This window comes from Sinocyclocheilus anshuiensis, unplaced genomic scaffold (assembly GCF_001515605.1).
Source record: "Sinocyclocheilus anshuiensis isolate Anshui unplaced genomic scaffold, SAMN03320099.WGS_v1.1 scaffold282, whole genome shotgun sequence".
NCBI lineage: Eukaryota > Metazoa > Chordata > Actinopteri > Cypriniformes > Cyprinidae > Sinocyclocheilus > Sinocyclocheilus anshuiensis.
Genome location: NW_015544154.1, coordinates 381,688 through 396,849, shown reverse-complemented (window position 1 = coordinate 396,849; position 15,162 = coordinate 381,688). Strand labels below are relative to the sequence as shown.

General features: G+C 40.3%; 1 protein-coding gene across 3 annotated transcripts in view; it reads left to right on the top strand.

Annotated features, from left to right (window-relative positions):
* The first annotated feature begins 9,345 nt into the window (after positions 1-9,345).
* The window catches only part of LOC107695342 (myocardial zonula adherens protein-like), an 18,370-nt gene continuing 12,553 nt past the window's right edge, over positions 9,346-15,162 (top strand). For 2 of the 3 annotated variants that reach the window (XR_001634985.1, XM_016495206.1), the window contains exons 1-4: positions 9,346-9,414; positions 9,856-9,936; positions 10,728-10,802; positions 14,584-14,679. Coding sequence is in view for 2 of the 3 variants with exons in the window: in XM_016495206.1 (XP_016350692.1) it covers positions 9,376-9,414; positions 9,856-9,936; positions 10,728-10,802; positions 14,584-14,679 (291 nt within the window). In the remaining variant the exon portion in view is untranslated. Of the gene's footprint in view, positions 9,415-9,855; positions 9,937-10,727; positions 10,803-13,679; positions 14,389-14,583; positions 14,680-15,162 lie in introns of those variants that run through there. The other variant, XM_016495207.1, reaches the window with a different exon arrangement.

The window sequence follows — 15,162 nt, the reverse complement described above, 5'->3', positions numbered from 1 at the left end:
CAACCATTTGAGGGCATAGAGGCGCCTTGTGGACGGGGCTCTAGCCTGAGAAATGGTATTTAAGATGGTTCATAGGCTCCCATCGAGAGGCCATAAGTGTCGGGCCCACAACTTGGGTTGGGGGTGCCAATATTGTCATGTTCGCCTGAGAGAGGAGGTCCTGTCTCAGGTGAATGGGCCATGGAGCTGCCGTGAGCAGCTGAGACATCTCTGACTCCGAGACAGCATGTCTGCTCCCTGGTTCAGTTTGCCCGGTATGTGCGCTGCTTTTAGGGAGCGCAAGTGGCAATGTGCCCACTCCAGTAGGCTTTTTGCCATCCTGAAGAGGCGTGGGGAGCAAAGGCCACCCCGGCGATTTATGTAGGACACTACCGTCATGTTGTCCGATCGGACTAAGACATGGCATCACCAGTCCCCTGGGCGAATTAGCGAGAGGATCTGTTTCAAAGTGGTCATTCTGAATGCGCACTTTACTAGGGCGCGGATCAAAATCCTGAGATCGAGGCTGGGCCTGAGGCCGCCATCCTTTTTGGGGACGAGGAAGTAGCAGCTGTAAAAGCCTGACTCGCTCTGAGCTGGCGGGATGATTTCTATGGCCCGTTTCGCCAGCAGCACAGCCACCACGGAACGAAGAACGCAAGCGTTCGTGTTCCCTACTAAGGTGGGGATCACACCGCAGAAACGTGGGGGTTCTCGAGCGAATTGGAGTAGATAACCTCGTTTTATAATCGAGGTGTAAGCACGACCAGCGAGGGCTGAAGTCGTTCGGCAGGGCTTCGAGGGATGAGCGGCCTTTGCCTTCCATCCGATGGCAGCGGGGGGCCAGAGGTGTGCAGCCACCGCTTCGTCCAGAGGAGGCAACTTATCGTAGCCCTTCTGTGCAGCGCCATCGACCGTAGTGAGGGCGGGAGAGACAGAGGAGCGTAAACGAGCTGTGTAGGGGGCGGGCCACGACTTCGTCAGCTCGTCGTGAACCTCTGGGAAGAAGGGCGCAGCTCGCTGTGGAGGGGTCTGGCGGCGTCCCGGCAGAAACCACTCATCTAGGCGGCTGCGAGTGGGCTCTTCAGGTGAAGACCACTCCAATCCGAGCTCCTCGACGGCTTTTGATAGTACACGGATGAGCTCGGTGTCCGTACCAACCCTGGTGTCGATCGGCTCTGCAGACGGCAAGGGGGCGGGGTCAGCAATGGAGCCCGATCAATCCTCAGCATCCGAGGCTGCTAGTGTCCAGACGTCATCCGATCCCCCAAACGAGACCAGGTCATTCGCGATGGCAGAGGGGTGCTGGTCTGGATGGGAGAACGAGACGGGGGAAACCTCTCTTTGTGGAGAGAATGAGGTACGCGGGCCTTGACACTCGCGGCATGACATTTGCAACAACGTCGCAGGAAATTTGCTCAGAAATTTGCTCTTTTTATTACCACAAGCAGGAAAGCGTCAACACAGGCGCTCTGCAGACGGCTCGTGAGCGAAGCGCTGACCGGGGCTGCCTTGAGAGCGACGCGGGAACAGTGCTGCTTGAGAGCAGCGAGCTGTGAGCGGCGAGCTGCAAGCGGTGAGCAGAGAGCAGAGGCGGCGAGTTGATCTTGCTGCTGTAGAACGGCGGCTGGATCAGCTTGCAGGCGAAGGCTTCAAATCTCGTAGAATCAGCGAAGAGCAGTAGATGTCTTCGCTGAAGGAGAAAGAATCAGTGATCCTATACCGAGCACCTTATATAGCTTATATAGCCAGATGCCCCACCCATTTTGGCGGGCTCGGGCGCACTGCTTCGCCGTCCTTGGTTCATTTCTGAAACAATGGCAGTGCAGATGCACTGCTGTGATTGAAAAAAAGGCTTCAGTAAATCGGAGAAAAGGAGTTTCTCGACGCAGTACGAAGTGAAGTATCGAAAGGGAACCAAAGATGGCTAGCAGTACACATATCACATGAATTAAGTTAGCTGCTATTAGCAATTGCTCAATTTAATAATAATAATTGAATAATTGTTAATTTATGATACACCTTGTTAGTAGCTTGTACCTGCGATTGCTGATCAGTTGGTACACTGTAAGAAAAATATCTAGAAAAATGGAAAAAATACTAGTAATTTTCCAGGACATTATCCGTTATCCATCATCTGCTGTAACCCGAAAACACAAAATATAACGTGCAATTAAAAATGCAGGTAAAAAACCTGTGGAAAAATCCTTCATATTACGCTGCTGTAAGAGTCAGAAAGTGACAAAAACGCTGAAGGAGGAGCATATAAACATAAAACACTTAATAGAAGTGGTTGATATATATATGGTGTAAAACTGTATTTTTAATGCAGTCTCATTCAAGTCTTACCGATGTTGTCCTGCTCCTTACAGGAGATGGAGTAACAGCAGATCTCTCGGTCCTGGATGGCCGACAGGTTCCTGTGGATCAGATTTAACAAGCGTTTCCAGCCATCGGATCACGATCAGACTGCATTAAATTGTATTTAGTTACGGATGAACTCACATTCTCTCGATGAGCTCCTTCTCATCCAGCGCTCCGGGAAGATCTCGCTTATTTCCCAAAACCAGAACCTGAGGAATGATCAGTTAGTACACTGTAAGAAAAATATCTAGAAAAATGGAAAAGGTACTAGTAATTTTCCAGGACATTATCCGTTATCCATTACTCATTATCCATTGTAACCCTGTAACCCGAAAACACAAAATACAACGCGTAATTTAAAATGCAGATAAAAAAAACGGTGAAAAATCAATACGGAAAATTCCTTCATATTAACATAGTCAATTGCGCCCTATTTTTTACAGATATTTTCTTAGAGTGTAGCATACTAACTAACTGCTAATACACTGCTTAAAACTATAATTGTTCAGAATGTGTAGTTTTACTAGTTTACTAGCAAATAAAACAAAATTGTAGGCCCTAATTGTTCAAAAACGTGTAAGTGTTCAATAATTCAATGTTGTATTTAAAAATACAGTTATTTATATTTTAATATTATAATTACGTAATGATGTCATCGTGCAATGACATCACAACGTCATTTAGCAACAAATTGACCTTCCTTTAGCAACTTCCCCTGAAAATGAGTTGGCAACACTGGGGGGGCGGAGTCCGGGGAGTGAATTTTGAGGGGCAACTGCATTCCAGTTCCAGCTGCTTAGGTTTTATTGGAAATCAAAATGATTTCTAGATTTTATCCATTCAAAAGACTACGAAAGCGATCCCAGTTCTGCACATAAAAACGTAGCGGGATATTTGTGTCTATGGTTAGCTGGCAATGCAGTCTTTTGTGATCGGCCATAATACCCCCAGACTGCAGCCAATGGAAATGCTTCTCTGTCGCTGCACGTCCTGCTCCTCACAGCACAGATCGTGAAAGCAGACTGCAGCTTTTGTTCAGTGCCGAGTTATTCAAGCTCAGATCCTCTCACAGTGTTTCCCATACATTGATTTATTTGTGGCGCCCACCACAATATCAAAACTGACTGCCACAAATAGATTTTCCAAAAGGCTTTGACTTCATTGAATAAACATGAGCACTGCACGTGTCAAAGTTGAAACCCAGTGCGGGTGTTTTTACATCACTGTATTTCTGAATTTTGGATGTCATTTTCATTTCATCTTGCATGTAATGGGCGAATTCCAAACAGAAGTGAGCTTCCCTATGCCCTACTCCCTTCGAAGGGCAGAGCCCTTTGAAGTGTGTTCTTTTAAGGGTGTAGGGCATTACTGTCTCGTATAAGCATTTGGAACTCCCTTGGCGAAGGGATGACTGACCAAACGTTACCTTGACAACGCTGCGCCTGCGTGCAGCATTCAGCACTCCATCAGTTGTTGCAAATAAATATTTCTTCTCATTATTATTATTTTATTTAAAAATTGTCTCACTGTGTCTTATTTACTATTAAACTTTTTCAAACTAAACATGCTTAAACTACCATCTTAAATCATATTTCTATCACTGACAAAAAATATTTTGTATCACATTAAAATAAAGACAAATTTAATCAGCCTACCCTACTTACGTTCTATGCCCTACTCCCTTCGAAGGGCAGAGCCCTTGAAGTGTGTTCTTTTAAGGGTGTAGGGCATTACTGTCTCGTATAAGCATTTGGAACTCCCTTGGCGAAGGGATGACTGACCAAACGTTACCTTGACAACGCTGCGCCTGCGTGCAGCATTCAGCACTCCATCAGTTGTTGCAAATAAATATTTCTTCTCATTATTATTATTTTATTTAAAAATTGTCTCACTGTGTCTTATTTACTATTAAACTTTTTCAAACTAAACATGCTTAAACTTCCGTCTTAAATCATATTTCTATCACTGACAAAAAATATTTTGTATCACATTAAAATAAAGACAAATTTAATCAGCCTACCCTACTTACGTTTGTATGTGAAGTCGAAATCAACCCCAATTTTGCTTTAAAATGCATCGCAAGATCTCCTAACTGAAGATCACAAACGGAAATCACTTCCGTGAAGTGACCATCTTGCATGTTCCCTTCGCTAATGGACTTCTGGAAGGGCCCTTTGTGAAGGGATTCAGTTGTTCACTTTCGTTTGGAATGTCCCTACAAATGGCGTCCCCTTCCCGAAGTGCCCTTGAAGGGCGCAAAAAAAGCCGTTTGGAATTCGCCCTATGTCTGATAAAGCAGCGTTTGTGAGCGGAGTGCTGCTTGCTTTGTGTACAGCCGTTACCGGGGAAACCTCGATCTCTCCCGCTTTACAAGCGCCTCCTGCTGGCAGAGAATGAATTTACATATATAGCCTATGCCGCCACAAATAGAGTGTGGGAAACACTGTCATTATAACAAAAGTGTAAACAAGATGTAAATAATAGATTCAGTGTGCAGTGTAGACGGTTTCATTAATTATACGCAAGTTGATAAAGAGAGTTTGCAAATGTTATATTGAATTTATACAACAGTTTTATACATTTTTGATTTTGATACAAAAGTTCAGTGACTTGCATTTTAGAAACACTTTTGTCTGATTATGCTCTATTTCGTCAATGTAAATAGTTCCAACTTACAAACAAAGCCACAGCTGAGGAAAGAGTAGGTTTATATACATACATGTACATATAGTTATTATTATTATTATTAAACACAAGGGGTCATTAATGATGCCTACATTATAGCATGTGCAAATTCACACACAACATACCTTTAATTTGGCCAGAATTGCAGGGTGTCTGTCTTGATACCCAAGAAGGTTTAGAGAAAATATTAAATAAGTGTAATGTTATTATAGATTATAAAGGATTTTATAATTAAATAGGCCTACATCCGAAAGGCCATCTAAAATTACCCCTGCCCCTTTCCAAGCTAGAGTCCCCCCAGTGAATTTTGGCCATTTCCACCACTGACTATAGGCAACGATACACTAGCAGCATAACGGAGAAACTTGCACTAACGTACATTTTACTAAATAGTGTGTCCCACCCATAGACTGTATAAAAACATGGACATAGTGTCCGTGACGTCACCCGTAGGTTCCTGAAGAGTGTTTTTGAAGCTCAAAGTGGGCGGAGCCGGCCGTCGCCATCTTGGCAGCGCGTTACTCCCGGATAATTGAAAATGGGCAAAAAGGCGGGAGCTGGTTGCTGAAACCACGCCCACCTAGCTCTACGGTGGTGACAGCAGCGGTAATCCATCTGTCACTCAAGTGGCCACGCCCTTAATTATACAGAACTTTAAGGCTTAATATAATTTAAATGGATGACTTATAAAAAAATTCACCCCCCTCACAGTTGTCATGAAGGGCAAAATTAGCTATATAGACCAACATAATTTTTTGAACCAGGCTGTAAACGTTTTTTTTTCTGCTGTAAATTGACCATTTTAACATTGGGAGTCTATGGGATTGACTCCCTTTTGCAGCCAGCCTCTAGCGGCCACTTGACGAATTACAGTTTAAGTCACTTCCGTGTTGGCTTCACGAGAGAGAGCGGGAGGTTGCCGCTTGATCCCACCCAGATAGCAAAATGACTCCGGAGCGGATCCGCCCCGGAGTCACCACAAGCTCCGGAACGGATCCGCAAAACGGGTCCGTATCGGAGTCCACTTGCACAGCGCAACGGATCCGGACCGGATCCGGTCCAGACCCTACCCGTATCCGCTAATAAAGCGGTTCATCCGGCCCGGAACCGATCCGGACCCGTTCATGAAGTAGCTCATCCGGCCCGGATCCGATCTGGACCCGTTCATTTAGTTGGTCTATACCTTATTTAAAATGGGTAATCTGGCCAAAACTAGCTATGGAAATACTTAAAATAGAGCCAACAATCATCATATAGACTAGACTGCTCTATAAAAGTGTAATATGTCTCCCTTTATTAATATTAATAAACCATAAAATCATTCAAAACTTTCCTTGGCCAGTAATAATGAAACACTCTATAAAAAGTAGGTAATTACATGAAGAAAAATAAAAAATAAAATGCAACCACAAATTGTACAAAAACATTGTTTTATTTCATGAAAAACTTCATTAAACTTCAACCTCTAAAAAGACAATTCAGTTCAATAACTTTGTAAAGTTAATATTTACGAATGAATTAGTTCAATTCAGCCATATCAGGGTGCAGGTCCATCATCTGATCTGGATACGGACCGGATCCGGCTGACTATGATAACCTTAGGACAAGAGTGCGACAAAAACATTGAAATAAGTAACAAGTATCTGTGTTGACTTTTTCTCACAGCACCTGTAATCACACAAGTACATTTTCATACAAAATTTCATGACATCTCATAGCAAAGATTACTGTTAAATGTAGGATGTAAAAGTAGGTTATTACACGTTAAAAGCTGAAGTGTGTATCATTGTCAGTATTTGACAAACTAGTTGGCTAAATCAAGTTTAAAACTCTTTAAAAAAATTACTCTTTTAAAAAGTAATTTAATCTTACTTTTAAAGATGAAGTAGAATATCGAAGGATGATGTAGAATTAAAAACCAGACTGGAGCATTTGAATGAGCGGTGAAGCTGCAACAGAACACACACACACACACAAATGAAAAATATAGCATAATATCGCCTGCAGTTATTCCTGAAGAGGGGTGAAAAATTACCTAACGTTATATATACGCTCAGGACTAACTAGTCAAGGTATCAACTCAGTCGACTCCACAATATTTTTCTGTTACTCCGATAGCATTGGAGAAATTCACTCGCACGCTGTCTGCCAAAATGATTTGTTTCTACTAGTTAAAGATGAGTATTATTCTGGTCATGTTGTCTCAAAGTACATCATCACTACAAAAACACCTAAGCGAACCAACGATATCGGGAAATAAAATCTAATAGAAAGACGCCTGCCCTATAGCCCTACTCGCAAAAGGTTTGTGTGAGAACAGGAGAATCGATTCTCCTACTTGTTAGGCACACGAGTCGACTCACCTTTTTTAAGCAGAATCTGTGTATTTGTAATAAGGATATGTCTTATCAATATTGTATATGTAGAACTAAACTTCATAGAAGATAACCTATGCGTGAAGTTACAGCACTCTCCTCTAACTATATCACCATATATGGGCAGCTTGTTAATTAATTGATTAATTAATTTAGACAACTTTTATTATTAAAATAACAGCATAATATAGGCACAGTTCACCTGCAGAAACAGTGATGAACACAATGCTGAATGGTTATTTAAGTACTTCTTTGGTGCCTCATTGAGCACTGTTGGATTGAATGGGACTAGCAAACCTTCTCCAGTACGATACCAGTCCAAAAGGGATCCTGTTTTCCATCATGAAAGGCGTGAAATATAATCCCTGTGATCTTTCACATGCTGCTTGAGCTGATCATGGATTTCTAGATATTCAAGACCTTTGTCATGTTCAAAAAATTGATTGTGACTCAAAATGGCCCATTTATCCCTGTGATAAAGATTAAATTGGATCAAGGTCTGTTGTAATGGGGGGGGGGAAGCAATAAAATGCGAGATTTATAACCTGTATTCGTTTTCCAAGGGGTGAATCTCACAAAAATGGAGGGTTAATGATTACACTGGGTCATGTAGTAGACTATCTGTTTCCAAGATTAATGATTGACCTACAACTTGTGCACTTTGAGATATGTTAAGCAAACAAAATCACATAGATTAAAGATTTCCTCAAGCAAAGTTCAAGGCATCTGCAGTGCAGCCTAACTGCAACATCAATTGGCGTCTGCGCAAATTTTTTTTTAGAGGTAATTTACAGGTAATTTATTTTAATTACAATTATTAAAGGGATAGTTCACCCAAAAATGAACAATCTCACTGTGTTTGAATATGCATGCTTCCCTACTGTATAGTAGGAGAAAACCAGTATGTGATACAAGTAGTTTGTCCGAATTCAAAGTATTCTTAAAACGTGAAAAGCAAAAAGTACCCAGATGAACTACTGTTTTCAGTGAGATTCTGAAGAAGCATCCGATTAATGCTTTTGACACTGGTAGGCCATGTAACAGTGACAACATGGCCGATATAGTACGTCAGGATTTCATCCATACTACCCATATTCATACTTTTTTAATTGTTGCAAGATTAGATTAGGTTAGATTCAACTTTATTGTCATTGTGCAGAGTACAAGTACAGAGTCAATGAAATGCAGTTAGCATCTAACCAGAAGTGCAAATAGCAATTTTAAAGTAATATATAATATATATGTGTGTATACATCTGAACTGAAAATAACTATTAAAATAAATAATAATTTGCAAAAGCTGGAGAGATGCTAAGCCTTGCGTTGTGCACGCGCCGCCATCTTGTCTATAAATAAGTTTAACGTAGTAGTACAAACGTAGTACCTACTAGACTGTCGTCATTTACTGACCCTCATGTCATTCCAAACCTGTATGACCTTCTTTCTTCTGCAGAAAACAAAAGAGGATATTCTGAACAAAGAGTGAAAAATTTAAGGGGGTCTGAATACTTTCCGTACCCACTGTAGGCAACCAAACACTTTTGGTGACTATTGACTTCCACTGTATGGACAAAAACACTGAGACATTTCTCAAAATGTAATTTTTTATTTTTCAAAGATGAATAAGTAAATAAGTCAAACATGTTTGGAATGACATGAGGGTGAGTAAATGATGACAGAAATTTGGTTTTGGGGTAAACTATTACTTTAAAAATATTAGTTATGACTCCATGAATCAAAATAATAACATAATAGCACAATACTAATTATTACAATTATACCGTGCTTTTTTCTTTTTGTTTCTACTTCTCATATTTAGTCACTGTTATGATCCAATTACCAAATTAAATTCGATTTAAATCCACAACAATTATTCTAAGCATATTAACACAAGCTGCACTACAATCAAAAGTGGTGTAACCTGCCTAAGGTGTGACGCTTTCCCGTGTAGAAATGGAGACGGCTCCACCCCAATGCCATCAACCCCACCCCACGAAAACAGCCAGCTACAGGTAGGTGGGAGCTGAAGAACTCACACAGGTGAAATGTTGCTCGACAGGTCTGATGGGAAACAAAGCTTACGTAGCCAGCAGAGATACTGAAAGACTGACAGCTCGCTCTCACTCTCACTCTCTCAGTCAGGAGGAGTCTATATGGGACGCTGTCACTCTGGAGTTGTCTGCACACTGGAGGGCTGTGTTTCTACTGACCTCTGCATATTGGAATACTAAGCCTCTTTTTTCCCTCCCTTTCTGTCTCTAGTCTTATCCGGGGAAAGGAATTCTGGCAGAGCTGTTGAAGGGAGCTTTTTTTTTCATTCTTCCCCTCTTTCACACAAACACACACACACGCACACACACACACACACACTACATTTCTCCTCCTTTGGTGTGTAGCCTGCGGTGGTGAGGGCAGACATTGATAGTGTTTTTGTGGATGCGTGGCGTGGACAGTGCAAAGGAGACATGCTGCAAAATGGCACGGCTGGTGCCATCAGCACCACAACCACCACTGAGATACCAGACCTCAATGAGGTAGGAAACACTCACTCACGTTTTCTTGCTCTTTTGAACTTTGTTTGTTTGCGAATGTCTGATTATCACTGATTCTCAGTAAGGGTGTTCAGTATGTTTGGTTCAGTTTCTGTCCTCTTGTGTCCTTGTGTCTCTCGGCTGTCACTCATGCACCGGACTGTGCCCTAATGGCTCGTCTATATCAAGGCTAATCGGACGCTGTTGACGTGTGCGAGGCAGCGTTGTGTTATTCAGAGAGGGGCCTGTAATAAGAGCCACCGTCCTGGGAGGCAGGGCCCTGTCATGTTTATTTTATCAGGGCCTGGCGCTCAGCCACTGTTGCTGCGGTCAGCTGCCATTCAGAGACATTCTTACAGCTAATCAACTAACACCCTCTCAGATGGCACTAACTGGCATAGAGGGCATCAAACCGCTGAGAACCACATTTTTGACTGTAGTAGTTATTGATTTGAATTGAATAGATGGCCACATCTGAAGTGGTTAATCATTGAAGTGTTTATGGGCGGTCATATTTTAATACAGTTTTGTTATTCTATCTATCTCAGTGATAAAAAATCACTTAGAGCAGCTTGTTTTTTTCTTTTCATGCAAGACATTTCTCATAATAGACAAGTGTTATCCTTGACATGACTTTAAGTTTTTGTTTTGGTTTCAGTGAAATTGCTTCCATTTTCTCCTGAGATAACAATCATCCGATTGTCTGCCTAATTAAACTAAGATTGTGACTAATCATTTTTTGTTTGTCTGTTTATTTTTTGCATCCTGCTATGCTTATGTGTGACGTCCACCAGAGGAGAATCAGGCATCTCAGATTAACCCTCCGGCCTGAGAACAGTCCTAAAACTCAGAATGAATCTGTCAACTCCGTAAGTATCACTTTAGCATCTTTCTATAAACTTCTTGCAGCCAGACAGATTGGCACAAGCCATCCCTTCACGCCATAATAACAAACTTCCTCTTTTCACTGACTTCACACAGTCCTCAATCGGTTTGGCTAGCATCACAAATGGCATGATGGCCTGATAACAGGATAAGCTCAACAAGATAACATAAATGGCTGATTTCTTTACGTTATGACACATCAGCTAGAGATGATCTCAATCCAAGGTTTTTAACTTGGGGTCTGTGATCCCTGAAAGCGCTCCAATGGGTCAGTGGATAAAGATGTTTTCTTAAGTCTGTATGACATTTTCAGCAATTTAAATATATTGAACTTTTTATAATACAGTTATTGTAAACTGCTTTAATAATTTACAGTTTGACTATTTTTACTGTATTTTGGATCAAATAAATGCAGCCTTGGTGAGCATAGGAGACTTCTTTCAAAAACATGAAAAAATCTTACTGGGCTGCAAACATTTGAATGGTAGTGTCGATACTTATTTATTTATATTTACATTCTATATATGGCAAGATGATAGACAAAAGGGATCAAAAAATAAACACAGTAATAATTATAGGGTTAATTAAAGGATTTACCTTTAGGCTTACTTTTTAAGCATGTGCAAGATGTAATTTCAGAAAGGGGAAATGTTGGGTCAGTGTTTCAGAGAGCTAAATCAGAGACTGTGTCCTTCTTTTTTGGTCTGTCACTTGGTTTGTGCATCATAGATCCATACTGCCTAGCCTGTAACATGCCACGCACCTTTACTGATAAAAAATCATGCAAATAAACCCGCATTCTTGGAACTACATGCAAAGAATTCATAGTTAAATGCCACTTTACTTACTAAGTCTATATGTTTAGAAGCAAGTTAGGCTTCATGCAGATAAATACCTCCTGCCCCTAAAGTTCAGACTCCCACGAAACAAAGCTTATGAAATTGAGTCACCTATTTACCAAGGGAGGTACAGTTCATTTTAAGCTTGTTTACATATACAGGTTTGTCTATGTGACAAATTAATTTGTGTATTTGACAGTAGTTGCAGTAGGCCTTCTACAGACAGTGGTGTACTGGGAAAGAAGTCAAGAGAGGTGTGTCTGCATGTACATGAGAGGTTTGATCTGTACCTTGGCCAGGAACTTGCACCCTGCAGCTCTTAGTCCTTGAAGTTCAACTGATATCCGCCCTGTTTGGTCTCTGATAGGAGCTGCTTTGGGAACATCATGCTCTTTCACAACCCAGATACTGTATTATAATGAGAAGTAGAAATCCAGGAGCTCTGCCAACTTAAAACTGTTGATGGCTTTATCAGTGTCTGTCTCATGGGAAGGGCCAGCTGTGGCCATTTTGCTGTGTGCAGCATCAATACACAAAACCCAGGCCTGCCTGATGAAGAACTGCTAATGGCCAATTCTATTGTGAATTTCAAGTGAGGCTGAAAGACTACACTACAGTCACACTACACTACCCACACAGAGTTTAATTTTGTCACACAAATTTGCCAACAGAAAGCGGCTTCGTTTGAAAGTGACCTTTATGTGAGTGGTACTTCATACATTGCTTCATTATTGATGATGGACTCTAGACCTTTTCTCCAATTGAAATTTTGCTGAAAATTTGCTAATGTGACTGCACCTTTAGGAATTTAAATAAGCTTCTAATGAGTTTTCATTGTCAACATATTTGAGAACATTTAAGTTTCATTTAGCCTTTATGTTAATGTTACTTATTTGGATATGCGTAGAAAAACCTTCCAGGTATGGATATTTGGTTTCTGGGTGATAGTCAAGGTTTACATTTGGGATTTTACATAGATTTGGAATATAGAGGCCTTTTATACTGAATGTAGTCCTTTGCAACATAATTAGTGACATAACTGTACAAAAGTGAAACCAGGTCAAAGGAAGAGAATTGAGAAATGGCAGTCTGGGTAGTTAAGTGCGAAGACTAGAGAAGACTTCATTTAACTGAGATATTCTATTACTGCCATAACAAAGAACCAAGACAAGAAACCACTGCAAAATTAAGATGGGTGTGTCTGTGTGTAATCCTGTCCTCCGTGGGATGCTAGTCTACTTGTGGCCTGAATTGCCAGAGTTACACCTGTGGGATTACAGGAAGGCCTGAAATTCACATTGATCCAGGACCAGTATTTCTCAGAAACGGCACTGAATGACGACGTCACTGGTCTCAGCAAAGTTGGAGTGGGTAGCTGCACCATCACCTCCCACTGCATGCAAACAGATATACTGTTCTTTAAAACACAGATGCTAGACTTGAGTTTACACCCTCGAGCATATCTTTATACAACAACAATAGAGCTCATTGAATAGTGTTCAATTCAATCAGTAGGATTACATGAGCAAGGTAGAATATGAAACAGGGAAAACACATGCTTTTATTACTTGGGCTAAGATGACAGATATGCTATATTTGTATATTAATATTGTGCACAGACATATTGTCAAAATGAGCATGAAAGTTTAATGCAGCTGAACTTTGTTAGAGTTGTCTGTCATTGTAAGGTTAGGCACTTTAGTAGAGGTGCATAGTATGCAGAGAATACAATTCTTTGCGTTGTCTACAAAAGTAACTTCCAACTGTTTAATTTAAAGATATAGTTCACCTAAAATTGCAAGTTTTGTCCTCTTTTACTCACCTTCATGTTGTTTCAAAACAGTAAGACTTTTTTCATCTTTGAATCATTTTATCATGTCATGTAAAACTAATGCCTTTACAAATGTTATTTTACAATTTTACAGGTATGCCTTTATTAACTTTTTTAAGCATCAGCATTTTAATGGATGGACAGAATTCTTTTAATTTTTAGTCTTTTAATATCTTAATTTGTGAACTAAAGTTGTTTGGTTTTGGAGCAACAAGAAGGTGAGTAATTGATGTCAGAACTGTCATTTTTTTGGTGAACTATCCCTTTAATATTTTATTATGAAGTAACCATTTTTTAAAAGCTTGAATGCTGCACTGTAATATCAGGATGGCCACCCCAGAAGGTTAATCTCTCTGTTAGATTTATTTGGCTAAATTAAATCCCCAAAATGATTCACAAATATCTCTACACATAACTCATATCACTGCGTCCTGTTTTCAACATTTGAAATGACTCTCCCCTGTTTGAGTACCTCAAATTTAGTCTCATGGGCTTGTGTTTTTGTGGATTATCTGTCAAGTTCAGTAAAGTCCAGTGCAGAAGGCCATGAACAACACTGGCATCATTGTTCTGTCTTATCTCCACCCACTCCCACACGTTGCTCCCCATTCAGTCGGAATCTGACGGAAACGTTAATCGTGTTTTCTCAACATCTCATTCTATATTTTAGAAGAGTTATTCTCATATAGAATTCGGTCTCTGTCAGTGAGGAAGCTGAAGCTCTGTGCTTTGTTTTGGAGAGGAGCGCTGAGGAGGTGTGGTCATGACATGAATGAGATTACAGTTCTGAGAAACTATGCCCTGAGAAGAGAAAGGGGAACACCACACCCTGAGAGTGTGATCACAGCTGGACTTCATCAGTGCTGTTCCACCTCAGTACGATGTGAAAATAGCACCCATGTAAGAGATGGAATATGGTTTCTCATAAACAGCTTTTTAGAAGTAGAACTTGAATTGTTGCATGAAGACATCTGGCAAGGGCAAAACCTCTGATAATGCCTTAACCTCAACAATCTGTAACATTGGTTTTCTAAGTATCACCCAAGCATCAACATGTCTGAAAATTTTTATATAATCAAATACGTTATATCACAGGGCGAGAAACTGGTCAATGGTTCCAGGAAAAAGAAAAATGGGCTCATGCAGAGAGAAAGACCCCCTGGGAGAGAATCACCTCAACAAGAAGACAAGGTATGACAGCTTCTGAGAACACAAACAAACCCACATTACTATTACCCATGCTTATGGAAAGATTCATAATCTGATTCTTCTAATATTTCAGTCTATGACTGTCAAAAATTTTGAGTTAGTAAGATTTTTTTTTTTTTAAGAAATTAATACTTTTATTCGGCAAGGACACATAAAAACGAATAAAAGTGACAGTAAAGACATGTATAATGTTACAAAAGATACCTATTTTAAATAAATGCTGTTCTTTGGAACTTTATTCATCAGAGAATCCTGAAAAAAAAAGATCATAAGATTATCTCAAAAATATTAAGCAATGTTGATAATAATAAGAAATGTTTCTTGAGCACCAAATCAGCATATTAGAATAGGATCATGTCACACAGAAGACTGGAGTAATGTTTAGATTTACAATCTCAGGAATAAATAATAAAAAAATAATAATTTTAATATAAAAAAATATAAAATTGTAATAATATTTAACAA